This window comes from Rattus norvegicus, chromosome 14 (genome assembly GCF_021556685.1).
Source record: "Rattus norvegicus strain SHRSP/BbbUtx chromosome 14, alternate assembly SHRSP_T2T, whole genome shotgun sequence".
In the NCBI taxonomy this organism is placed as follows: domain Eukaryota; kingdom Metazoa; phylum Chordata; class Mammalia; order Rodentia; family Muridae; genus Rattus; species Rattus norvegicus.
This window is the reverse complement of record NC_141547.1, coordinates 83,388,492-83,416,103: the sequence shown is the minus strand read 5'-3', so window position 1 is coordinate 83,416,103 and position 27,612 is coordinate 83,388,492. Positions and strand designations below refer to the sequence as shown.

The following is a 27,612-nucleotide window of genomic DNA, read 5'->3' as shown; positions in this document are numbered from 1 at the left end:
TGCTCAGAGAAAACACGACCAACTGTCTGCAAATCCCAAGTCTAGGAGAGGGGCTTGGGTGTATAAGGCAATTTTCAGACACTCCCTACAGTGGCGATAGCCGGACCTGTCCTTCAGTCTCGGACTACTGGCGGGTTCTTGCCTAGTGTTAGCCAAGTGCTAGTGGAGACAAGAGTTGTGGTGAGACTCTAATCTGCAGTGACTCCTACCGTGCCCGGGAAGTCATGTCGGAGCAGCAGCGGCAGAGCACCGAGCGCGACCTCTACCGGGACACGTGGGTGCGCTACCTGGGTGAGCGTGGGAGTGACAGACGCAGGGACCCCACCACTGGGGGGGGGGGGGAACAGTGGTCGTGGGTTGTCGATCTGGAGTCTGAAAAGGGGCTTAGTTCTTATTCGGCTTGGGCTGGAGAAAGGGCTCAGGAGAAGGCTAGGGACTTGTCCAAGGTCACACAACACTGTGGGTTCAACTCTGTTCATGGGGCTCTACTGGAGACACAAACCGAGTACGTGGGTTGCCCTCTGCCATGACCGTGCACTAGCCATGGGGTCAGAGGATCTCCTAGAGCAGCCTGCTTTCCCTGGCTTTTCCTAAGCTTCAGTTTTCTCTTCTGTAAAAGGGAATGAACGCGAGGCATTCTTGTCAGGTGCTGATTGTAAGAGGTAAGGCCTTGAAAGACCTGGCACTTGATTGATACGTGTCAGTGGAGCCCACACTCAGTTATTCGATGGCCTCCAGTCGCCTCCCTGGTGCGGATCCCCAGAACCACGGCTAGGGACTTTGACCAGTGAGCCATGAATTTCATTGCCATTGACAGTTCACGGGCCTAGAAACCAAAGGTAAAGTCACTTGACTGAGGTCACCCGCCCGGTTGTAGTTTTAGCAGGGTAGGGTTAGAAGCAACTCTCTGTGTAGCGCCCCCTTGTGGAACAGGCCAGAGAATTGAATGCCTTTTCCCTCCAGGCTACGCCAATGAAGTGGGGGAGGCTTTCCGCTCCCTGGTTCCTAAAGCTGTGGTGTGGTTGAGCTATGGCGTGTCCAGCTCCTATGTCTTGGCCGATGCCATAGACAAAGGCAAGAAGGCAGGAGAGGTGAGTGTTAGTTAACCCTTCTGAACCCACCCTAGTGTGGGCTGGTGTGCAGTCTTGCATGTGGGACAGCCCTATCCCCGTTAGCGTCTCATAGCTCAGTCCATAAGATAATCCTGTTTGTAGGATCGTTCATCCCACCAGACCAAACCACATGGGTTGGCGGTGACATCTGGTACCTCTCCTGGGTGCGGGCAAATCACCCCCAGCCCTGAATGTAGTCCAGCCCAGAGTCTTCCTCCCAGCTTCCTTCTACCCTGCTGCCTCCTCTTGCTTTCTGCCTGGTCCACCTTCATGCTTCTGTCTATAGGTTTCCTACCTCTGCCCCAGCTGGGTTAAATGTCTATGTACCTTCCAGGTGCCAAGCCCTGAAGCAGGCCGCAGTACCAGAATGGCCGTGGCTGTGGTAGATACCTTCGTGTGGCAGTCTCTGGCCTCTGTGGCCATTCCGGGCTTCACCATCAACCGTCTGTGTGCTGCCTCTCTCTATGTCTTGGGTACTATGACCCGCTGGCCCCTGAATGTCCGCAAATGGACCACCACCACACTTGGGCTGCTGGCCATCCCTGTCATTGTCCACCCCATTGACAGGTAGGTGCCTTTCTGGTCTCAGGGACCAGTCACTCTGCAGGTAGAGTTAGGCTGTGAGAGCTGTGAGCACAGAGCCATGGCAGAGGCAGGGATGAAGTAGAGAGGCCACCTGTGCTTTTGTCATGCGGAGTGGCTGAAAAGGAAGCAGAGTGCCTTGTGGGTAACGGACAAAGGTCAAGTAAGTTCACAGAAGGAAAGACCATTGCTGTGAAATAGCCAGAGGTATCTAGGAGCAGGTGCCCTGGAGTGCTGGGTTGGAAGGAGCTGATAGTGACATGAGTTCAAACTCAGTCTGCTAGGTAAATACAGAATAAAAGTCTTGGGCTGTCTTCAGGCATGGCTGGATCCAGGCATCTGAGCAGTGCTGCCACACGGCATCCTTCCTCTCTCTCTCCATCCTGTGCTTGTGGGTTTCACTCTCCTGCTATGTCCCAGTGACTCACGGTGTCCTGTCCCTCCCAACATCTTAAGTCCCACCAAAACTTCTCCATAATGACAGCAAAATCCTCAGGGAGATTTTCATTGGTCCATTCAGATGACAGGCCCATGTCTGAGCCATTGTCCTTCTGATTAGCCAACCCTTTGTCCTGTGTTTGCTCTTAGCACCAGAGGTAGGACCAGGCTGGAGAGATGGCTCAGAAGTTAAGAGCACTGGCTGCTCTTCAGAAGTCCTGAGTTCAATTCTTAGCAACTACAGGGTGGCTCCCAACCATTTATAATGGGGTCTGATGCCTTCTTCTTGCATGCAGGTGTACATGCAGATACAGCACACATATACATAAAAAATACATTTTTTTTGAGATAGGATTCTCTGTATAGGTTTCCCTGGCTGTCCTAGAGCTCACTCTGTAGACCAGACGGATCTTGAACTCAAAGATCCACCTGTCTCTGCCCAGCTACAGAAATACATTTTTTAAGGGTTCTTTTTTTTTTTTTTTTTTGGTTCTTTTTTTTCGGAGCTGGGGACCGAACCCAGGGCCTTGCGCTTCCTAGGCAAGCGCTCTACCACTGAGCTAAATCCCCAGCCCCTATTTTTTAAAAATCTAGAGAGAGAGAGAGAGAGAGGCTTGGTTGCTGTTGGTACCCTGTAACAACGAGTCTCTCCCCCTAGTCCGTGTGTTTCCTGCATCCTCTCACCCTTGCCTGCCTGCTCACCAGGGCTTCTCTCTCTGTAGGTCGGTAGACTTCCTCCTGGACTCCAGCCTGCGCAAGCTGTACCCGTCAGTGGGGAAGCCCAGCACCCCCTGACCCTGTCCTGTGCCCTGCCCGGGGTTGACCCACTCACATCAAAGAACATGGCTACGTGGCTCTTTGGGGTCCATGGTGCTGTCATCTGAACATAGAGATGAAGGCCCTGAGGAGTAGTGGGCAGTGAGTCCCAGGGTTGGAACCCAACCTTGTCTGCATTAGTGGCCATGGCTGTGCTGAGTGGGAACGAACACTGGCTAGCCTGTCTTTTGAAATCTTTTTTTAAAAGTATTTATTTTGTGTGTATAAGTGTTTTACTTGCATGTATGTATGTTCACCACCCTTAGAGGTTAAAAGAGGCGATTAGATCTCCCTGAAACTGGAGGTAGGGATGGTTGTGAGCCACCATGTGGGTGCTGAGAACTGAATCTGGTTCCTCTGCAGGAGCAGCCAGTGCTCTAACCACTAAAGTACCTCTTAGCCTCTGGGCCTATCTTCTGATGGAAAAGTTATACCCTCCTGTGGAGGAGAAGGTTATTAAGGCCCAGAGAGGGCAGGGAATACTCCTGAGATCACATGACAAGTGAGGACCAGGCTTCTAGCTATTCTAAGTCACTTTGTGATGATGTGGCTGAGTAACTTAGGGAAAGATACAGAGGTACAGCATTTGGGACACTCAGGGCAGAGTCTCTGGCCAGCCCATCCCTGCTGCAGGAGCTGCTGGGGCCTGGTCGAGAGGCAGGACAATCACAAACCAAGTGCTAACCTAATAAAACTTTCAAAAATGGCATCTTCTTTTCTTCCTGGGGATAAGCAGGGCTGCAACCACAGCGTGGCCTTCTTCTGGAACAGGTCAACTGAGGGAGAAGTGGGCTGGTCTCCTGGCTCTGCAGGAAGGGCTGTGGGGAGAACAAGGGAAGGGCGTGTCCAAGCCTATTCAAGAGCAATATCACATCCAGGAGAAGAAAAAAGGGAAAAGAGAGTCAGAAATGAAGGTGTAGATGGAGAGAAGTGGGAGGTGCTTTGTACTGTGGGTGAGGTGATGTCTTAGGGTTTCATTGCTATGAAGAGACACCATGACCAAGGCAACTCTTATTTTTTTTTAAAGATTTATTTTATGTATATGAGTACACTGTAGCTGTCTTCAGACACACCAGAAGAGGGCATCAGATTCCACCACAGATGGCTGTGAACCACCATGTGGTTGCTGGGAATTAACTCAGGACCTTTGGAAGGGCAGTCAATGCTCTTAACCACTGAGCCATCTCTCCAGCCCCCGAGGCAACTCTTATAAAGACAAACATTTAATTCGAGCTGGCTTACAGTTTCAGAGATGTAGTCCATTTTCATAGCAGGAAGCATAGCAGCATGTAGGCAGACATGGTGCTGGAGAAGGAGCTGTATCTTGATCCAAAGGCAGCCAGCAGACTGACTCTTCCACACTGGAAGGAGTCTGTCTGAGCATAGGAGGAAACCTCCAGAGCCCCGCCCACAGTGACACGCTTCCTCCAGCAAGGCCACACCTCCTAACAGTACCACTCCCTGTGGGCCAAGCATATTCAAACCACCACATTCCACTCCCTGGTCTCCATAGACCTGTTCAAACACATGAGCCTAGGGGAGGCCATACCTAGCCATAGCATAATGCAAAATACTTTTAGTCCAATTTCAGGCGTCCCATAGTCTATCACCGTCTCAACAATGTTTAAAAGTCCAAAGTCTCTTCCGCGACTCATGCAATCACAGTTAGTAATCTATAAAATTAAAATAAATAAAAAACCAGACAGATCACATACTTCCAACATATCATGATACAGAACATACATTCCGTCACAGTGGGGAAACACTGGACCAAAGCAAGATGAAAACACAGCTGGGCAAACTCCAAACTCTGCGTCTCCATGTCTGATGTCCGACTCCTTTCGGTTTGTTGACGGCAGCACACTTCTTTCTCTTAGGCTGGTTCCACTCCCTGTTAGCAGCTTTTCTTGGTAGGAATCCCATGGTTCTGGCATCTCTAACATTTCAGTATACCTAAGTAAACTGGGACATCACAGCTTCTCGTTTCAGTGGCTGGGGTCCACACAGGATCTTCTGGGCTCCTTCAAAGGTTATGGGTCACCTCTCCAGCTCTGCCCTCTGTAGCGCTCTAGGCTCTGGTTGACTCCACTCCACTGCTGCTGCTGTTCTTGGTGATCACCCCATGGTACTGGCATCTCCAAAATGCTGGATTCTTCCACTACATCTAGACTTCACCAATAGCCTCTCACAGGTTCCCTTCACGGCGCCAAGCTTCAGCTTCTTTGTGTGACCCCTTCAGTCCTGGGCCATTGACTGCAAAGGAGGCTGCATCCTCACCAATGGCCTTCCCTGGCCTCTCACAGTGCCAAGCTTTAGCTATTGGCCATGATACCTTCTTGCCTTCAAAACCAGTCCTACCCGGTGACTCTTACACATTACCAAGTGCAGCTGCAGCATAAGGTATGATTGTGGCTATCTCTGGAACACAGCTTCTTTGTGCTCTCAGAAAACACTTCTCAGAAGATTTTACTTCAGTGATGCTGGTCTCTTCTTAATCCCTACTAATTTCTTGGCTCCAGCTAACCAGCATCAATTGTCCCAGTAACCCCTTCTATTCTTGACTCTAAAGCTAAAGCCATGTGGCTGTAGCTGTTGAATTCTGCTGCGTGCTGGGGCTGGAACATGACCCCTTGTTCTCTTACATTATTGTAAGCTTTCTGTTTTCAGTGAATTTATTCTCTGACTAAGCTTGGTTATCCTGGAACTTGCTCTGTAGACTGACTTTAAACTCAGAGATCTGCATGCCCATCTCCTGAGTGCTGGGGTTAAAGGCTTGGTCTGCCATGCCTGGATGGATTTATGCTTTCCTTTACTTGAAACTTGCTCTGTAGTAGGCTGGCCCTGAACTCAGAGATCTGCTTGCCTCTGTCTCCTGGGATTAAAGGAGTGAACCACTATGCCTGGACCTTTTCATAGCCTCTAATGCCTTGAGATCCGGATCAAAAGCTCATGTCATCCCATGTCAAGATCAGGATCAAAAGCCTGAGTCTTTCAGCCTCAAGACATGGATCACAGGTGTGCCTTCCATTTCTGGATTGTAGGTCATTACAGATTAAAAGTCCAAATGAAAACAATAACCGGCTAATAATAATGTCTAACATGGTATATCTCTTGTTCAATTGAAAACACATAAACAATAAGCTTAGCCGTGTGGGATCCTGCACTGTCACCGCTCCCTTAACTCCATTTAATATCCCTGAACACAGGATGTCACTCCGTTCCACTTCCTGGTGCCCCTTCACTCTTCGAATGATGCATTTTTGTATTTTTCCTTTCTAAGCTTGCTACACTCAGATCCAATTGCTCTTATCGAGAGCACACCAGAGCACACCGGTCTATGCTGGGCTTTTTTGAGAATTCCTTTGTCAGTGCAGTTACTCTGAATCTCTTCACCTTAGACCCAGGCATTCTCTTCAGGCAAGGGCAAAAAGCAGCCATGTTCTTCACCAAAACATCATAAGAATGATCTCCGGGCAACATACTAAAATTTATCTTCTTTGAAACCTCGAGAGCCAGGCCCTTACAGTTCAAATCACTCCCAGCACCAGTGTCTTTCATAGTCCTACTAGGATGGTCCATTAAGCCTCACTTAGAGCATTCCAGTTTTTCCCAAAGTTCCCAAATTCACATTCCTCCAAACAAAAACATGGTCAGGTCTACCACAGCAATACCCCAGTCCCTGGTACCAACTTCTGCCTTAAGAGTTTTAGTGCTGTGAAGAGACACCATGACCAAGGCAACTCTTATAATGGGGCTGGCTTACAGTTTCAGAGGTTCAGTCCATTATCATCATAGCAGGAAGCATGGCAGCATCCAGGCAGACATGGTGCTGGAGAAGGAGCCGAGAGTTCTACATCTTGATCCAAAGGCAGCCAGCAGACTGACTCTTCCACACTGGATGGAGTCTGAGCATAGGAGGAAACCTCCAAAGCCCTGCCCCATAGTGACACACTTCCTCCAACATGGCCACACCCCCTAACAGTACCACTCCCTATGGGCCAACCATATTCAAACCACCACTGGTTGTATTGTCCAAGAGCAGCTCTCAAGAGCGGTGGCAGGGAGTCTGAACTGGATTCTAGACCTTGTAAGAAGTGCTTAGAAAATCTTGGAGATGATTATGGAGGAAGAGGAACTCTTATCCACTGCTAGTGATAGGCAGACTAGTGCAGCCATTAAGGAAGTCATTATGAAGGCTCCTCAAACAATTGAAAAGGAGAATGGCCATCTGGCCCAGCCACACCACTCCCGGGCTTATGCCCAGAGAACCCTGTATCCTCCAGGCTCACAGTGATGGGTGCCAATCAACCTCAACCTAAAACTTCAAACCATGAAAACCAATCCTCCCTCCCTCCCTCCCTCAGGTTGTGACAGGCATTTTTGTCACCACAATAGAAAGTTGACACATCTATTTGACAGCTCATTGATTGGCACAGCCAGCTCTGCTCATAGGCAACAGGCTGGATAGACAGATCTCAATGGGCTGCCTCATTCTTTTCCAAAGACAACCTCTGCCCTAGCAGTTCATTGAACTCTTCAGCAGACATTAAGGATGGAAGGACACAACTGTTCCTAGGCAGTCACAGGTTCAAGGGACAAACCTACAGCCTGGTCTAAGTCCGCACAGTAGGCACAGGCCTTGATATACACAGGGCTGTCTCCCCTGTGTTGAGGGCCTCATTTCCACAGACTTAGAAGGACTGAATGATGAAGCATCACTACTACAAAACTCTGGGGGGTGGTAAGGGCTCTGCAAACCCCACTGTTTCACCCATAGTAGCTGATGATGTAGATGTCGCCATGAGCAGACTCTGTCATCAGTGTTAGTGAGTTGGGGTGGCTTTCTAGTGTAAGAGACCAGGCCAGTTAGAGCTTGGAGAGATAGAAAGTATAGCCACCTGGACAGGGAGGAGTCTGGCTGATATAGCTCAGGTGGGAGGTGGTCATGACTCATGTCTGCAGATTCAACCCACCATAAATGAAGACTATTTAAACAGTATGCAGATATCTTGCCACCATTCTATAAATAACACAGTTTAAGAAAATTTACGCAGGGCTGGAGAGATGGCTCAGCGGTTAAGAGGACTGACTGCTCTTCCAGAGGTCATGAGTTCAAATCCCAGCAACCACATGGTGGCTCACAGCCATCTGTAATGGGATCTGATGCCCTCTTCTGGTGTGTCTGAAGACAGTGACAGTGTACTTGTCATATATAAAATGAATAAATAAAATCTTTAAAAAATTAATTTAAAAAAAAGAACATTTATGCATATTGGGCAGTGGTGATGCATACCTTCAATCCCAGCACCTGGGAGGCAGAGACAGGTGATCTCCTGGTTCAAGCCCAGCCTGGTCTACAGAGTGAGTCCAAGGACACCCAGGGCTATACAGAGAAACCCTGTCTTGAAACCCACCCCCACCACCAAAGGGCATTTATGTGGCATTCGCTTTGTGTTCAGTGTGATCAGTGATCAAGAAATGTGTGGCTGAAAGATCTTGTCACATCTGGATTAGTTACTTCTCCATTGGCCACAACACCTGACAGAAACAACTTCAGGGGAAAAGGCTTACTTGACTCATGGTTCCTGGGAGGGGGGAGTGTTAGACTATCATGGCAGGAGAGGATTGTGGGAGCGTGAGAGACTCCTCATACCCCAGTGATCAAAAGACATAGAGAATATGGGTAGGAAGCAGAGCTCGGGCAAAGCTTTCAAAGACCGGTCCCAGCCAGGCCCCACCTCCTAAAGGTACCAATATGGGACAGTGGGACAAGCATTCAAACATGAGCCTGTGAGGGACGCTTCAGATTCAAACCATCACAATGCCACTTTATACAAGGGACTTGAGTGCCCTCAGGTTTCAATGTCATAGTGATTGTCTTGTCCTGAAGCCAGTCTTATGTGGATACCAATGGGCAACACTGCCTATCAAACTGTGTGACCTAAAGTCTCAGTTTCTTCATCTGTGAAGTGGGCCTGCTTGTGGCTGCTACAGAGGACTTTAGGGAAGGATTATTAGGAGAGTTAAACCAAACAGTAAATGCTCCAGTCAGACAGCAAAGACCAGTGTTTAGCAGCGTGGGGGCAACCCTTGTTATTCTCCTTGAGTACGAGGAGGTCAAAGAGTTACATGTCTCCCAAACTCTTGGGCTGAAAAACTTGAGCCAGGCATAGTGGCTAAAGCCTTTAATTCCTGCACTTCAGAGGCAGAGGCAGGCAGATCTCTGAGTTCAAGGCCAGCCTGGTCTACAGACCTAAAAGGAGGAGAAAAATAAATTAAAAACTTATAGCCAGCATATCTTGGCTTCCAGAGCCCCTCTGCTGCCTCGGCAGTCGTCATGGGAGCCCCACGGGACCTCCCCGCAAAGGCTCTGCCAATCCAGACATGGGTGAAGTTGCTTCCCCATAACAAGCTTGCCTCTCTGGTAGAACCTAGATTGTGAGGGCTCAGGCCAGGGTCAGTCACACCTGACTTGTGGCTTCAGACAGAGTAGAGGAGGGAGGCTATGGTCTGCCTCAGATACTTGCTCCCACAGCTCAGCACTTTTGAGATGTTTGCTGCCAAAGATGGACTGGGGAGTCACCTAATAGTCCAGAAGATGCTATATGGTAAGCAAGCCGTTCCTTATCCCAGGAGCCGGTAAGAACTTGGTGGCCACCCTTTCTCTGCAGAAATCTTAAGTTCTCATGGCAGGACTCTCATTTGATTCAGGGAAGTCCCTTTGGGCTCCTTGGGGCTCATATGGAATATCTCTAGAAGGTTCTCCTCCTGAAGGAATTGGTACAGCAGAACAAGGTAAGATCCACACCAACAGAGTCCAACAGGGACTTCGATGGACCCCAGGCATCTTCAGGAAAGAGTGATGGGCAGGAAGCTATAGTGAGTAGGGATGGTCGGCCCCCACCCCCACCCTACCTCTAGGCTTTGTGGCTTTTTGTCCTAGAACAAACAGCCTGGCAGTTGGGTCCTTAGGTAAGTCCTGGCTAGGTTAAGGGAACACTCAAAATAGCCACTAGGGGGCGACATGTCCTCACGTGTGCTTGCAGGCTCACAAGGCCACTCACATGCCACCTGTCTGATCTGTAGCACTCTTCAGTCAGGGTAGAACTGACACCGTAGGCTGTGTGACTTTGGACAAGTCATTTAATGCTCCTGAGCCTTTGTTTCCTCAGTGTGCAGTTCTTAATTATCTGAAGCAACTAAAAAGATTACAGGAGAATGGCTGGAAGACCATTCACCTGGGTGTTGATTCCACGGCCACTGGCTCTCACTACTGTAACAAAAGATTTCCTCTTTAAAATGATTGAGTTGTCCTACCTGATGGTTAATCCAGGTGTAAGATTTGCCAGTCCTAGAGAAGCATTGAGGGATTCCACCCCAAGAAAATTAAGGATTTTCTGAGCCACGCATGCTATCTCAGACTTATACTCCCACTACTTGAGAGGCTGAGGGAGGAGGAACGTAAGTTTGAGGTCCAGCCTGGGCTACATAGCAAGACCTTGTCCTTGTCCTCCTCTGTCCCTTAGTGAAATAGTTTCTTTGGAGGAAATGTTTGTGTGATCCCGTGTGTGTGTGTGTGTGTGTGTGTGTGTGTGTGTGTCTGTGTGTGTGTGTGTGTCTGTGTGTGTGTGTGTGTGTGTGTGTGTGTGAGAGAGAGAGAGAGAGAGAGAGAGAGAGAGAGAGAACAGAGAACATACACTCACAAAAGTGTAGGAAGTCCCTTTTTCTGCTCTGTGCCTAAAGGAAGAGTCTTCTGACCAGACCATGTGGGGCTGAATCTTCCCACATCCTCCTTTGGTAGACACTTTCTGTGATTTCTGATGGCCCCTCAGAGGCACCGTCCTTGGAGTCTTATCTTGCCCCATGACATACGGAGTGTCCACGTAATTGCTTCTCCCAACTTCCAGTGTTCTCTGCATGTGCCCTCCTCACCTAGCCTCTGTGTCTTTGCTCAGGAATGTCCCCAAGACCACCTTTTCAAATTGTCTTGCTCTACAAACCTCTCTGGCTTGTTCCTTTTACTGTGTGTATGAGAGTTCTTTTTTTTCTTTTTCTTTTTCTTTTCTTCGGAGCTGGGGACTGAACCCAGGGCCGTGTGTTTGCTAGGCAAGCGCTCTACCACTGATCTAAATCCCCAACCCTGAGAGTTCTTAAGTGACAGCCATAGAGGACGGTACTAAATGACGCGTTTTGAATCCCTGTCATGAACCAGGGTGGGTCTGTGATCTGTGTATTCAGGAAGCTGAGGCAGGAGGCTGGTGTGTTCCAGGCCAGCCTAAGCTACACACTGAGACTTGGAAAGAGTCAGGGTGGGGATGAGTCCTCATTACAGTTACCTGTGCCGAGTGCCCCAAGAACAGGAAGTTAAGTGTGCAGTAATGTAACAGTGTCATACTGACTTTAAATGTCTCTAGGAGTTCAAGGCCAACCTGGTCTACATAGCGAGTTCCAGGACAGCCAGTGCTATATAGAGAGACCTTGTCTCAAATCATAAAGAAACAAAACCAACCAATCAAATCAAATGTTTCCAGGAAATGTCACGATGGCAATGAGCCTAAAGCCTTGTCATTGTGACCTCCTTGGCAAGAATGAAGACATTCTAGAGACATTCTAGAGAAGCGGTTCTCAACTTGTGGGGCATGACTCCTTTGGGTGTCAAATGTCTCTTTAACAGAGATCACCCAAGACCATGAGAAAACACATATATTACTATTCAAAACAGTAGCAAAATTACAGTTATGAAGTACCAATGAAAATAACTTCATGGTTTGGGGGGGTCACCTCAACACGAGGGATTGTTAAAGGGTTGCAGCATAAGGAAAGTGAGAACCACTGTTCCACAGAGACACGTGCCTTCCTCCCTCTGCCTGTCAGGCCCTCAGGAATCTCAAGCTGGGGAAGGAAAAGGTTGAAGCCTGGAGCAGTCAGAGAGACCAACTCCATAAGTTGTGTGACTTTGGACCAGCCACCTGACCTCCCTGAGTCTTGGTTCCCGGGTCTAGTCCCATCCGTGAGCACAGGATGACCCGAGACACCGAGTGTTGTGTCAATGACTTCTTGCTCGGTGGTCTGGGAGAGGATGAGGTGAGGACCTACAGCGGTGCCCCAGGCTCTGCTGGGAACTTTCTCCTTGTCACTCTGCTTTTCCCTCCTGGGAAAAAGCAGCTCAGGAAACTGGTGTTGGATGTGCTGGTTTGCCAAATAAAAATACGGAGATCAAGCCCCACCTGCTTCCGGTGGATCTCTTAGAAATGTGCTCTGAATGTTGCCTGGAATATGTTTGTGTAGCCTAGGCTGGCCCCAAACTGCACATGTAGCCAAAGACGACCTTGAACTCTTGACTTTTCCTGTCCCCACCTCCCAGGTGGCAGAGTTATGGGTATACACCACCACGACCAAGCAATCAATTCTTCAATTGATTTACAGTGAAGATTCTGAGTGCTCCAGAGGTCTGTCCCCGCCTTCACTTCATGTGGCCCTCGAGTTTTCTCGCACTATGTGGTGGGAGTCAGACATAGCCCCTTGGTGTTGTCTCCCTGGCAATGGGTTCTTAGGGAAGGAAGAAGAAACAGAAACTTGGATTTCTTTCGCCCCTGCATGGTACACTCCCAGCTGCAGGGAGAGGAGCCCTAACAAAGAAACACCCAACACTAATGCTCACAGCTTCCTCGGTCCCCCAGTGTGCAAAGAGTCTATACTCTGCCCTCTGTGGGTGGGTGGGGGTTCGCCTCCCTCCAGCCCTGTAACAGCCATTTTCTTTCAAGATTCTCATAACATGCTTTGTCCAAAGTGTGGGTGCTGCCACACTGCATTCCTTGGGCCTGTTTATTCCTTCTCTCTTCCACCCTTCCTCCCTAATTGTTTTTATCCTTCCCATTTCTTTTTTTAAAAAATTTTAGGGGTTGGGGATTTAGCTCAGTGGTAGAGCGCTTGCCTAGCAAGAGCAAGGCCCTGGGTTCGGTCCCCAGCTCCGAAAAAAAGAGAAAAGAAAAAAAAGAAAAAAAAGAAAAAAAAAATATTTTTGAGTACATGGGTGCAGTGCTGATCTCTACCAGCAGAGGGAGCTGGCTCCCATGGAGCTGAAGTCTGTGAACTGGGAAACAAGCCCAGCTTCTCTGTGAATCAGGAAGTTCTCAGAACCATCTTTCCAGTCCCCCTCCCACTCACTTCTCTCCCTCGTTCTTCATTATAGACTTGCCAGGTAAATCACAGGGTGATGATATAGGGAGAGGGATGTTTGAAAAACTACTATGGAAAAGGAAAGCTTGACAAAAGCTACTGTTTCATAAACTTCCTAAAAATATGTGTATTAGCATTACCTTCCACAGAATGTTCCTCCCAGAAGCCACAAACAATTAAACAAAAGTTCCAGTGCCAGGCATGGGATACCTTCTGTCGTGGTGTTGGTGTGGGGACCATAGATTGCCATTACTCTTGGTTACCCAGACCTTACAGGAATAGGTATAAGTCCGCTGCTGAAGACACCATACACTTTCATCACAGGACACAGAAAAATCAAACCATTAGTGATCCAGAAACACCCTCCCCGATGTCTAGATTTCACAATGCCGGGGGTGCCATGCAGGCCATTGGCACAGAAAAGCCATCAAGAATCTTACCCAGATGTGTATGGTGTCAGCTACAGTAGTGACCAGTCTGGGAAGATGTGCCCACACCACAACAATGACACAGATGCTATTGGAGTAACCAATGCTCTAATTGGAATGGAGGTCTATTCTGCAGGAGGCAGCTCATGCTGGTACTGTGAAGCTGGCCAAGAACCCATGATGGGAGAGCGCACAGAACCAACAGCTATTGCTTTGCTAAAGGAATGTGGTATCACCGTGCCTTCTAAGGTTTTAACCTGGTGCCAGATGCAACTCTCACCCCCCCCCCAGCGGAGAACCATCTTACTTGGCACACGGTGATGAATAAGACTCATGACTGACCAGAGTGCAGAGAATAAGTGACCATGGAGTACTTGGCCCCAAATGGCACGTCCCTGTCACTCCCTGCACAAGGCACAGAAGGGGACAGAAAGTTTGTTAAGGGTCAGAGGCTAGGGAGTCTTCTGGGTGTGGTGGGACCAATGCACTCAATCTTGCAGTAGCTGCGATTGCCAGCACAGCAATCAGGCAACCATGCGGTACCATCAATCACACGAGGGATTCATGAGGCCTGCCACCAAACCGGAGAGCTATTGGCAGTTGGTGTCCTCTGGAAGGAAGAGTTTATCTTCTTTGACTGTGTGGCCCATGGCGGGTTGCCCTTGCTACAGTGGCTGGAGTCCTCTATCTGAGCATTGAGCATCTGGGCAGCTCTGATTGGACTCGGTGGGTTAGAAAAACAACAGAAGACAAGGAGTTGAGGAGATGTGTATGTGGGGGATTCTGGGAGACATTGGGACAGGAGAAGGAGGAGTGACTATGACCAAAATATATGTGAGATTATGAAGGAGCAGGTAAATGTTTTTGAAAAGATATGGATGCTCATAAACTTTAATGTCAGGTAATGAATACATATTAAGGATCGTCCAACATCACTCTTTGTCTTTCAAAGTCTGACAGCTTTCTCTTCCCCATCTTTCTTCTCCTCTTTTGTAATTCCAGTTACTTTCCCCTCCCCTGCCTGCTCAGAAAGGAGGAGGCAGTTTTACCCCATTTGGAACATCACACAGGAACCTGGAGGCCACAAAGTGAAGAGGGCACCTTGGCCCTGGTCCATTTCTATCACCCACTGACTGAAGAAATGAGGCCAGTGCTGTTGGGAGCTCAGTTTCTGTCCTTGCTAGACACAAGTTAGAGTGATCAGAGAGGAAGGGGCCTCAGTACAGAAAATGCCTCCATAAGTTCTGGCTGTAAGGTATTTTCTTAATTAGTGATCACTGGGTGGTGTCACCCTTGCTCTGGTGGTCCTGGGCTCTGTAAGAAAACAGGCTGAGCAAACCATGAGGAGCATGCCAGTAAGCAGCATCCCTCCATGGCTTCTGCCTCAGCTCCTGCCTCCCGCATCCTGCCCTGTGTGAATTCCCACCTTTACTGCTTTTGATGATGAATGGTTATAGAAAACCGAGAGAAACGAACCCTTTTCTTCCAATTTCTTTTGGTCATGGTGTTGCATCACACCAATGGAAACCCCAGGACAGTCCCTCTATATAAGATGGGCACAATAGCCGGTGCCCTGAAGTGTAGGCACAGGTCTGTGCACGGCTCTGCTCTCCTCCACAGAATGAAGTTAGCTTGGTGAGTGTCAGGCTCCACACTCAGCTCTTAGTTCCCACAGTGCATTTCATGGAAACAGCAGTGCCCCTGGGTTCTGGCCTCCCTGCATTCTCTGAACTAATTAATCATCTCTTGGCAAGAGTTGTGCCAGGAGCCGGGACTCGAGCCAATGTCTGCGCACCCAGCATGGGTCAGGAAGTTGAGAACGAAACGGGAACCAGGCCTTGTCCCAGTTCCCGAGGGACATGGTGAGCATCAGTGAGCACCCTTGCATTTGTGCGAGCAAAGGACAAATCACTGGATGTAGGAGTGCAAGGCCTTCCAGTCCTCTGCGAGGCTTCTTGAACAACCCCCTCACTCGTTGTGGGTATCCACTAGCTGGGCTGCCCAATTTGGGGGATTATTTCTTCCATCTTTTAAATGGGGATACCCAGTAACTCTACTTAAAGATGCAGGGCAAGCAAAGCACTCCTAATCTTCTTGTCAGAGCAGGGTCTTATGTGGGGGCACCGTGGAGCAATTTAGAGCAATGCCTTCTGACTAAATAAAGAGCAAAAGTCTCAGATCCTAGATCTGCTGATGACTACATGACACTGAGTGGCTACCTTAGCCTCTCTGAGCTCGGTTTCCTCCTTCATAAAGTGGCTCTGATAAGGTGTATTGGTGGTGTGAGGGTGGTGTCATTCTACCTTGTGAAGCTCCTGGAATAGTGACAATCCTCAGCCAACGACGGACATTATTGCCATTGTTTTGCCCAGCAGCATTGAGAGTCGGTATTGGCTTTCTTTGCTTTGGGGGGAAATGTTGTGTTTTTGTTTTTGTTTTGTTTTTATTTATGTGCTCTGACTGCATGTACACGTGCAGGCCAGAAGAGGGCACCAGATCCCACTACAGATGGTCGTGAGCCACCATGTGATTGCTGGGAATTGAACTCAGGACCTCTGGAAGAGCAGCCAGTGCTCCTAACAGTTGAGCCATCTCTCCAGCCCTGGGGAAAATTCTTTTAATGGCCTTAAAATATGAGCTGTGAGTTCAAAAGGAAGGAGGTGATTATGAGAATAATGCATAGAGCCTGTGCCCCTGGGTCAGGCAAAGTCAGAAGCAGGGGCGCCTCCTGCCAGAGGGTTGGAGTTACTGTATCTGAGACTCCCAAAAGGAAACCACTGTCAGGTTGGACGGTCCGGTTTTCTGCGAGTGTGGCTCTGTCCAGGGTGCTGAAATCTGCTGTCTGATCTCTTTACCATTCCCATGACCTTGTGGTCCCTGCCTTCTGGTCGTCTGTTTAACTTACAGAAATACAGTAAGCATCTACTTTATAGTAAAATGGAAATAAAAATGATTCAGATAATCTGCAGCTCAAGCCGCTCACAGACACAGTCACAGTCACAGTCATAGTCCCTACTCAAGTACAAATGTCTTAGGAGAGAAGAGGTCAAGTAGAGTCCTTTCCCTGTTCTTTTTTTTTTTTTTATTTTTCTTTTTTTTTGGAGCCGAACCCAGGGCCTTGCGCTTGCTAGGCGAGTGCTCTACCACTGAGCTAAATCCCCAACCCCCCTTTCCCTGTTCTTAGACCCCAGTGACACCCATCTTCTGTCTTTTCCTCGTGCTTCTTTCTCTTTTGCAATCTTTATACCTCCAACCTTTCGTCATTTTGCAATTTGACTACAGCAGATAAATCTTCTCCGGGCAATCTCTTCCTCTGCGCACTGGTGTCACAGAGTAAGCCCGACTAATGATCAGGTTTAGGAATGAAAGGAGAGAAGAGGGAAAACAGAGCGTGGGGTCTCTGAGAAGTGGGGGGTCCACCTAGATAGGGGTGAGCTCCTCATCGTACTTCTGCATGCCCTCATCTGGGAGAAGCACTTCAACCGTGAAGCTGACCTTCTTGGCATGGACGAAGCTATAGGTGTTGTCGAAGCGCAGGACATCTAGGAGATGAGACAGACGGAAAGATGAGCTCCTACTGGCTGTGCTTGCCGAGCTGGTGCAGCTCCCCATTGCGCCTTTTACCTCTCCGTGAGACCTGTGGCCCTGAGCAGAGCCTGTAAACAGAAACTACCTCTTGACCATCACCCTGCCTGGCTTTAGTTACATCAACAGATAGTGAGAACAATGGACGTTAATTATATTAATTCAGGTATATTCATACCTGGATGCTCACACATACTGAGAGCAACAGAAGCTTCCTAGCCCTCTTGGATAAAGTGGGTGCTGGGCAAAGCCTGAAGTAATGGTTTTAATCCTCAGACCATGGGTGACCCAAACGGTGTTTCTTCCCTGATTGGGCACTGTCTTGCACTTGTGCAACTACACTGAAGCTGATACTGAGCTGGGGTAGCATGACACTCAGCTTTGAGGCTGCACGGAAGTAGGCTTATTTCTCACGACCTCATGGGGAAAGCGCCACCTGCCCTATTGTCCTATGTCTGTGTCCTGTGATCCAAGCACCCTCGGTTCCTCGGGGCTTGTGTGTCTCTGACTGTTGGTGCACAGTAAGTGTTCACCAGTATGACTTGGGAATGAATGAATGCTCTAACCTGGGCTATGTGTCCTGGTGTGTGTTTGGGGAGAGGGCCCACTGCCTATATGTATCTTTTAAACCAGGTGGAAGATGGTTCCTGTCTCCAGAACCAGTGCACGGCTGGGGTGGACTTACAGACACCAGCCTCGGTGCAGGTGAGGCTCCCATCCTCAGGCACCATGTGGGCATTGTAGCGCTGGCTGGTTAGCACCTCGGTCATCTCCCCTGCCTTCTGCCTCTCCCCCATCTTGGTCTTGAGGAAAACTCCAAAGCCAATGTCTGCTCCATCAGATGAGAACTGCCACCTGGGAGAGATCAGGTTGCTGCTCAGTGTGACGGGGTCCTGAGGGGTTGGAGCCCAGCTGTGGGAGGAGCGGTCATTTGTCCCTACCTGAGGACGCAGCCTGGGAACAGGATCTCGTATTCCACCTGATGGGAGGAGCCGCGGCTAATCTGCACCGAGTGCTCATACTGGGTCTTCACCTGGTCACGCACATACATGGACTTGGGAATCTCCCCACCGTAGTTGATCTATAATAGATTCCGGAGTCACTCCTCTTGCCAGAGACACATTTATCGCTATTGGGAAGATTCCCACTCCACTTCCCCAAACCCTTCTTGGCTCTCTAGGAGGGCTAGCGCATCCTCTGGAATCTTCTTTCAGCTTAATTCCAAATCAAAGCCCCACATTTCATCTTCCTCTGCACATCTCATCATTAAGTCCCACAGAGCTGGACCCTAGTTCAATACGGGGTCTCTGTACCCAACCATCTATCTGGAGATGTTGGTGAAATGAATAGGTAGGTAGGAAAGGAACCCAGCCTTCCTCCTTCAATCCTTCCTGGCCCCAGGCTCTGTGTACCTTGGTTAAACATTTGGGATTCCCATCTGGGTCAGTGAGTGTCCCCCCAAAATGGGCAGGCAGTTCCTCAGGACTGATGAGTTTCAGCAAACCTTCTTTCCAGCTGTCTGGGAGTAGGAAGATACAGTGATGGTTATCACACCTGGAAGGGACCAAAGAGCCTCCCATACCCACCGGGGCAAACACTGAGGGAGTTAGGTGGCCAGGGATAACTCCCAAGTCACCTATACCTCAGGCTATAGGAAATGGTTTTCCTAGCATCAGGTTGCTATGGAAACACGTTTGCCCTTGGCTGACGGATTGGTACATTCTTGAAGGTCGACCTTGGTGAGATTACTCAGTCAGTCAGTAAGATCTTGTGGTGGGAGCAGCTCTGTCTAGAGAATCACCTGCCTCTTTCATCACCACAACCACGTGGTATAATGCCATGACTGCTATTCACATGTGAGTCTCTAGGGGTCCTGGGTGCTGGGAATTGCTGTGGTCCTAGCCCTGTGGCTAACCTTATGGCAGTGGAATATTCCTCCCGTCCAGTGGGAAGTGGGAACCAGCACCGTGCCTGGAACGCTAGGGCCAAATTACTGAGCCTGTGGGCCCCGGAGGAATAGAGGACTTGGGTCCATTTACTCCAGGATTTGGTGCCTCCCCACAACCAGCCTATTTTCTCACCTATCAAGCTCTCATCCCTAGTGGACATGGGTAGAGGCAGGAGCTAGGGTATTGGGAAGAAAGAGAGAGTGAGGAACATAAGACTGCAGCCCTCATTTCTAGATCCTCCATTCACAATTAGAGGAACTGAATACTGTTTGAGGGATGGTTTTTCCTCCAAGCTCACTGACTTAGGCTTCAGAATTAGTTTTCTTCATGTTATCCTACCTACCTACCTACCTACCTACCTACCTACCTACCTATCTACCTATCTACCTACTATCTACCTACTATCTATCTATCTATCTATCTATCTATCTATCTACCTTCTATCTATCTATCTATCTTACAGTGCCATGGATGGAACTCAGGGCCTCACATGTTCTGGGCAAATGCTGAAATATACCCACAACCCACTTTTGCCACTTTAAAAACCAACTCTTGTCAGGGGAATGGCATACAATGGTAGTACTTTTAGTACTCAAGAGACTGAGGCAGGAGGATGGTGAGTTTGAGGACATTGCATCTTAAAATACAAAACAAAAAGAGGAATAAGAAGTACACTTTTCTTATTACTTTTTACTTATAGTAATATGCAAAATTGAGAAAATAGGAAAATACAAACAACACCTTTAAAATTATTTGTATTTCCTTCTAAAATCTATGTGTTATACATATTCTATTTTACTATGTTTAAAATTATATTTATTATCTGCGTAAGGGGGGGTCACACATCACAACATACACGGGTCAGAGGAATAACTTGTGGGTGTCAGTTTTCTCCTTCTGCTGTGTGGGCTCTGGGGACACTCAGGTCATCAACCTTGGTGGCAGCTGAGCCGTCATTCCGGCCCAGTATACTTGGTTTTAGAAAAACAAATTATGGGGTTGGGGATTAAGCTCAGTGGTAGAGCGCTTGCCTAGCAAGCACAAGGCCCTGGGTTTGGTCCCCAGCTCTGAAAAAAAAAAAAAGCACAGGATTTTCAAGTACAGAAAGAAAGCCAGAGCACATAGAGCTGGGGTTGAGAAGCGATGGAGCTGAAGCATAAGGGGCAGGGGCCTTACTCCTCACTCACCCCTGAGGCTAAGGCAGGGAATGGGGCTTAGGGAACATCTTGGTTCTATACCATCTCACTGAGGGGAAGAAGGAACTTGTGGCTGCAGGAAATGTGCTGAGCATTGGAAGGGATGATGGACCAGCGTTACTCTAAAGTCCAGGTGTGACGCCTGGGGACAGGGCACTTGGAGGACTTACTTCCCAACACTACAATCTTCCTCCGTGTGTCCTCACTCAGGAATGGCTTCATGAGGTTGTAGCCCACGGGGAACAGTTTGGTGGCTGGAAAGATACAAGAAGATTAACGGGGAGAGATCAAGCCACTGGGCCAACTTTCTACAATGGACACAGCTCATGATACAGAAGTCATGATGGACCTGGCTGTCTCAGACCCAATCACCCAAGAAACAGCCAACTAACTAGCCATCCACCAGCCGCCTACCCACTGCACGAGTGAGCCAGTCGTCAGCCTCCTCATCAGCCGACCAAGAAGCTCGCCACTCTATCAACGAGCTGGCCAAGTGCCCTCAAACGAGGCAGCCGGCTAACAAATAATTTATCAGTTCACCAAATGGCCAAACCCAACAAGTTGGCTAAACAGAAAATGAATCAGCCACCGGCCAAGCAGCTAGACAGCTAATCAATTGCTCTCTCCAACTACCAGCCAGCCATACAAAGAGCCAATCTCCAAATAACCAGCTGACCATGCAAATTCAGCTGCGGAACAAACCAACATGCCGGGCAACCACCCAAACATCCAGTCATCAGAATGCTAGCCAGAAAACCAACCAAGCTAAAAGTCAGTCAGCCACCCCAGTCAACTCTTCAACCCATCACCAGTTTCTTAGCTACTCAGACATCCAGACAGCCAGTCAGCTGGAGAGCCAGTCAAGCAATGAGTTCACCAACTATCCAACAAACCGTCTTTCTACCAACCTACCTACCTGAGCAGCAGACACCTGAATGGCTAGTGAGCCCCCAGAATGGTGTCTGGCCAGGAATATGCACCACAGGCATAGGCTCAGAGGCCTTCAAGGAGCAGATGACTTACTCAGAAAAACAGGACGATCTGGGCATGGAGGTGCATGCCTTCAGAACCAGAACTTGGGAGGGATAGGGAGGTGGATCTCTGTGAGTTTGAGGACAGCCTGGTCTTTACAATGAGTTTCAAGACAGCCAGGGCTACATGGTAAGACCCTGTCTCAAAGAACAAACAATAAACAAAACCCCAACACACACACAAAGACAGAAAAGAAAGAAAAGGAGAATAAATAGTAATGTAGGTTTATAATCCCATATACTCTGAAGGCTGAGGCAGAAACACGGCAAGTGCAAGGCCTATGTGGGCTACAGAGTGAGTTCAAGGCCAGCCTGGGCATCTTAGGGCCACAGACAGCCCAAGGATGGAAAGATGGTCATAGGGAAGGGAAGAGGCATTTCTAGCAGGGCTGAGTTTAGAGCTGCCCCTTTCGGAGTGAAGCCGGATGTTACCATTTCCTGAACCCTTCTGTGCCAGACACCAAGTGATTTGCCCCAGGAAGAGGCCATCAAGACCCTAAGGGTGAAAGATAGGGGTATGGAGGCTCCAGGAGGGCGAGCCACATCTTACTTACCTTTCACAATGAGCATGAACTTCAGGGTCTCTGGGTAATTCTCTTCAAGGAGGCCAAAGAACTGTGGGGCCAAAAAAAGCCCCTCAGAGCCCACATCTTCTCCCCTCCCCCTCCTTGCTGTATCCTGCCTGGAGGCTTTAAAGGAAATACTCTTTTAGGTATCACCTTCATTGGCTTCTGAAGGGAAGCATCCCACCTCAGACAGTTAGAACCAAATGCCCACAATAACCGCAGAATCATTTTAACAACAGATGATAATCATGGAGACTGCGGTGTGCCAGGCGTTTGGAGTCTGCTCAGCACGGTGCATATGCTGTACAGACTTACTCCCCGGTCTAATTGTCCCCAGGCTGGAGGGGAGGAGCCTGAAGCATGGTGGCATGGGGCTGGGGGTGGGGATGGTAGACAGGAGATAACTTGCTCAGGGCTCAGAGCAAGAGAACTGGGCTGGAGTTAATGTGGAAACAGACTCTGTGCTCTCTTGTGCACTTCCCAGGAGTCCTATTAACGTTTCTTTTCAGGGTGGGGCTAGGAAGGAAACCACCTTTTATTAATTTGTGCTTTAAGTGAACTGTAAGGGCAAAACAGGCCAAGCCGGTCAGCCGTGTGTGTGTGTGTGTGTGTGTGTGTGTGTGTGTGTGTGTGTGTGTATGTGCGTGTGCGTGTGTGTGTGTGTATGTGTATGTGTGGTGTGAATGCATGTGTATGAGTGTGTATGTGTGGTGTGAATGAATGCGTGTGTGTGTGTGCGTGTGCATGTGTGTGTATGTGTGGTGTGAATGCATGTGTATGAATGTGTATGTGTGGTGTGAATGAATGTGTGTGTGTGTGTGTGTGGTGTGAATGCATGTGTATGAGTGTGTATGTGTGGTGTGAATGAATGCGTGTGTGTGTGTGTGTGTGTGTGTGCGTGTGTGTGTGTCCACCCCTGGGCCTCCTCACCTCCTGGTACACTTCCACCAGAGGTTTCCAGAAGTGCTTCAGTCCCAGACCTTCACAGTCAAATATCATCACAATGGTTTCAATCTTCCTCCCCAGCTGTGGGGATGAGGAAGGAGCAGTGCCAGGATAAGCTTGGGAATTGACAACTCAAGTACATGACTCTCAGGACGCTTCCAACCCTCCACTCTGTCCTCAGAGTAACAAGTGGACAAGAAAAAAGTACATCTCCCCACTCGTTCATCCACCCACCTACCCGCATCCATCTATCACCCATCACCCACCTACCCATCACCCACCTACCCATCACCCACCTACCCGCATCCATCTATCACCCATCACCCACCTGCCCATCATCCACCTACCCATCACCCACCTGCCCATCACCCACCTGCCCATCACCCACTTACCCATCACCCATCACCCACCCACCCATCATCCATCTACCTGCCCATCATCCATCTACCCATCATCTGCTTACCCATCCTTTCACTGGACTTAATGATTTTTAAAGACTTTATGATGGTGAGAAGCAACACATTTTCACTCAAACTCTTAGACTGAATGTTGGATTTTAATTTTTTCTGGGCTAATGATACTCACGATGGTGCTGTCTTCCAGTGTCCAATTATAGGCTAGTAAAAATGCTCTGTGCATATCTGAGGCAGACTAGGCTAAGCCACGATGCTGAGTGGGTTAGTGTTTTACGTGTCTCTCCCACTAATGGTAATTTTTAAACTTAGGATGGTTTATTAGGATGTGACCCCATAATAGCTGAGGACTATCCCGTCATCTCTGTACTCAGTGCAGACTACCCTGCCAAGGGGGAGAAGACAGGCTCAGAGGGGTAAGGAACTTTTGGAGGTCACACAGCTGATAAGTGCTGGGGCTGTTTGACCAGAGAACCCTCTGACCATGGTGGAAAGAACATGGAGGTGTTCTTGGGAACATGGGTCCTGGCAGCCTCTCCTACCTCTAGTTGCTCCCCCCGCCCAGTCAGACCCTCACCCGCTCTGTCTGCAGGTCACACTCGTGCAGGATACGTTCACAGTCCCTCATCTTAGTCTTCAACAGGTCCTGCTTGGTGACTGAGAAAAGCAGCCCTTTGGGGTCCAGTGGCCCGATGATGTCATACCACACAGGGCAGCCGTCCCGGTCATAGCCACACAGGCCTCCGGGCATGTACTTCTGGATCACCTGGACATAGGATACACAACACTTGGAATCACACACCTCCCTGGGAGCCCCCAAACCTGACTAGCTTATCATACCCAAGCCTATATACACTCTGCCATGGGACAAAACATTGGCTTGCCTGGTCCCAAGTGAAAACACTGGGGGTCTTGCAAGGGAGGGCCTTGCTCACAGCTGTGAATACAAAGGCTCAGTATCAGCCAGGCCTGGCTTCAGACTTCAGGGCTCATTGGCCCTGCCTGCAATGTCTTCCGTGTCTGGTTTAGTATTGGAGAATGTCATTCTGAAAGCCAGCAGATATAATATAGGCACTGCTGTTCCTATGCCCCATGTCCTTGAGCAAGTGACACCACCTCTCTGGGCTGTGTCCCACCTCCTCTTCCATAGGTGCTTGCTCTCCAAGATAGTGCTGGCATAGATGGCATACTGTCCCCAGCTATGATCACCATGTTACTGTGACCCCAGTGTAGGTCCTACCCTTACCAGTGGTGTAGCCTCAGTTGGATGTTGCTTTATACCTGGACAGGATGCTTTGGAACTCTGGGGCGGGAGCACAAGAGGGACTGACAGGATATGGTGGTTCAGATACACGTTTGGGAGGTCTGACAGGCCTATGGTCAAACCCCAGATCCACAATGGGACTGTGGGACGTTGGGCAAGTTGCTAGATTCTTTTTACTGGACAAAAGGGATGATAATGTACAGTGTTCGGATGATTAAACGAACTCATGCGGGGAATTTTAAAACATTTTGGTTTATCAAGATAGGGCTTCTTGGGGCTGGGGATTTAGCTCAGTGGTAGAGCGCTTACCTAGGAAGCTCAAGGCCCTGGGTTCGGTCCCCAGCTCCGAAAAAAAAGAACCAAAAAAAAAAAAAAAGATAGGGCTTCTCTGTGTAGCCCAGGCTATCCTAGAACTCATTCTGTAGACCAGGCTTGACTTGAACTCAGAGATATGCCTGCCTCTGCTTCCCAAGTGCTTGGATTGAGGGTGTCTGTCACCACCACCAGGCCAATGCTAGAACTTGACACAGGAATTATTCCTTACTCTCACAGAAAGGCCTGTGGGACTAATGGCTTCTAAGGGCCATTCTCTGCTTGTCTTTCCCTTGTGGTCTCCAGTGGCTGGAGTCTTCTTAGGTGATATGTCCACTGAGATTGAAGTGTTTGGGGACAGGACTCACCTCTGGGGGCTGCCAGTCAAGGATGTGATCAATGTCCATGGTCTTCCGGAACTCCATGTACTGAAAATGAAAGGGTTAGGCCCGTGAGGCTTAGAACCCTGAACAAGGTATGGAATTTGGGGTATGAGGCACTGATTGTCCCCTCCCCCAATCTGAATACTGTCTACAAATCTCCGGGATGGTATTTACCTTGCGGAGCATGGCCTCTGATTTCTGTAGGTCAAAGTTCCGAGCTGAGGGAAGATGGGGTTGGGGGAGAGATAAAGGTAGAACAAGACTGCTTTGCCCTGCCTCTAGTAAGAGCAATGGGGGGCCTGGGGGCTGGGTCAGATCTGCTTTTTCCCCCCCTTTCTTAGACTTGTAAAATTTAAACTGGTGTGGTCAGACTCTGCGAGCCAAAGGTTGTCACAGATCTTTGGAGACCCAGGTCCTCTTGTTGTCCCTCTATCTTCAACACCCCACCTCTCCCCTCACCTCGGAGCCAACGAAGAAGAAAATAGTCATCAGGGTTTGGCAGGGCGGGCAGCACATCCTGGACATTTTCTCGGAACTGAAAAGAGATATTCCTGACACTGAACCTTCACTTCCCAACTCAAAGACTCACCGACCACCTCTCTTTCCCTCTGTCACTCAGTCTGACCCAGCATGAGAGAAGCATGGGATAATGGGTGGGTAGGAGAGCTGGACTGTGGCACAGGTGGGTAGGTTGGAAATGGTGTGGGAGCAAAGTCAGAATGGAGGGAAGAACAGTTGGGTGGGTGGGAAGAAAAATGAAAGGTGGATGGATGAGTGGGTGGATGAGTGGGTGGATGGATGGGTGGATGGATGGATGAATGGATGAGAGGGTGGATGGATGGATGAGAAGGTGGATGGATGGATGAGTGGGTGGATGGATGAGTGGGTGGATGGATGGGTGGATGGATGGGAGGATGGATGGATGGGTGGATGGATGGATGGGTGGGTGGATGGATGGGTGGATGGATGGGTGGATGGGTGGATGGATGGATGGATGGGTGGATGAGAGGGTGGATGGATGGGTGGATGGGTGGGTGGGTGAATGGGTGGATGGATGGATGAGTGGGTGGATGGATGGATGGGTGGATGGATGGATGGGTGGATGGATGGGTGGATGGATGAGAGGGTGGATGGATAAGTGGGTGAATGGATGGGTGGATGGGTGGGTGGGTGAATGGGTGGTTGGATGGGTGGATGGATGGGTGGATGGATGAGAGGGTGGATGGATGGATAAGTGGGTGAATGGATGGGTGGATGGGTGGGTGGGTGGATGGGTGGATGGGTGGATGGGTGGATGGGTGGGTGGGTGGATGGGTGGATGGGTGGATGGGTGGATGGGTGGATCAATGGGTGGATGGATGATGGATAGATGGATGTATATAGAAGGAAAGATGGGCAGGTGAAAAGAAGGCTAAGGAGATGGGTGAGTAGAAGGAGAAATCCATAAATAGGTGAGTAGACAGGACACTGGGTGCTTCCCTAGTTCACTTGGTACATTTGCTAATCTTCCTATTCTTTATAAAAACATGGTTCCAAAGCAAAGAAAGAAGGAAAGAAGGAAGGAAGGAAGAGCAGGGTTCATGATCAAGCATCCTCGTTCCCTTCATCTGCAGACACACCAAACACTGTTCTGCTTCTCTGATCTGGGTCTTACAGATTGACTAGCTTTCTTTTCAGGGTCCCAGGGAAGAGGAGTCCATCGGAGGGCAGAGGGCTGCATCCTCCAGCACCCACCCAGCAGGCAGGGAGGGAGGAGGTCGTGGGGATAACGGCCAGGAGAAGGTGGCTGGTCCGGCTCCTGGGTGAGTTCAAGCCTACTTCAGCACATTTCACCCACAGGATTGCCAGAGTGGAGCTTCCCCTTAACACCCATTCTGGTCAGGACTGATGCCACTTGGCTGTGTTGGAGGTGACCCCCTTTGGAAGTGACGGCAGAGAGACAATGTCAAGGACATGCAGAACCAACAGTTAGAGTCAGGGTCCTGGACATCCTTTCTACCCCATCCTCCTCAGCCATTTCCCCCTGAGGTCCACAGAGTAGGGGGGAATCTCTCACCTTGGCCAGGGTCTCTGCCTGCTTGGGGCTCAGGTCTCCAACTCGGCCACTCATGGTGCTGAGACTGATGAGCAGTAAGTGACCACGGAAGGCAGAAGCCCAGCCTCACCTGTCTGCCCAGCCAGCCTTGGCTGAAGCCTTTCCCTGCTCCTGGGTGTGGCTCAAGTGCCTCCCCTGGGACAGCTGTTCAGATTGCACATTACATAACTGGGATTAAGTGAGGGCCCGTGTTTGGCTCTGGGACAGGTCTGGAGGAAATGGCAGGCCCAGAGGGCCTCTGCCAGATGAGGCAGCTGTAAAGGGGGGACTGGCTTTTCCTGGGAGCCCCTCTCAGCGCTCTCTAGCTTCCAGGGCTAT

At 49.4% G+C, this 27,612-nt stretch overlaps 2 protein-coding genes across 3 annotated transcripts; one reads left to right on the top strand and one right to left on the bottom strand.

Annotated features, from left to right (window-relative positions):
- Positions 1-99: 99 nt before the first annotated feature.
- Mtfp1 (mitochondrial fission process 1) lies at positions 100-3,655 on the top strand. Its single transcript, NM_001006960.1, is given in 4 exon segments — positions 100-291; positions 964-1,091; positions 1,447-1,679; positions 2,855-3,655. Coding segments are annotated over 4 exon segments (501 nt in total). The 5' UTR covers positions 100-224; the 3' UTR covers positions 2,928-3,655.
- Positions 2,635-27,612, bottom strand: Sec14l3 (SEC14-like lipid binding 3). Of its 2 annotated transcripts, NM_022608.1 has the most exon segments (13): positions 2,635-2,658; positions 16,673-17,097; positions 17,826-17,995; positions 18,082-18,221; positions 18,553-18,659; positions 20,456-20,539; positions 21,871-21,931; positions 22,813-22,908; positions 23,818-24,006; positions 25,185-25,244; positions 25,374-25,417; positions 25,659-25,734; positions 27,256-27,334. In NM_022608.1, coding segments are annotated over 12 exon segments (1,203 nt in total). In that variant the 5' UTR covers positions 27,310-27,334; the 3' UTR covers positions 2,635-2,658; positions 16,673-16,975.

Excerpts from the sequence above, each read along its gene's own strand:
- Sec14l3 (XM_087584271.1), bottom strand. The coding sequence starts at position 27,309 with ATGAGTGGCCGAGTTGGAGACCTGAGCCCCAAGCAGGCAGAGACCCTG. Across the intron at positions 17,996-18,081 it reads TTCCCAGGCTGCGTCCTCAG|GTGGCAGTTCTCATCTGATG; the intron begins GTAGGGACAAAT and ends GATCTCTCCCAG. Across the intron at positions 17,098-17,825 it reads CTGCACCGAGGCTGGTGTCT|ATGTCCTGCGCTTCGACAAC; the intron begins GTAAGTCCACCC and ends CTCATCTCCTAG.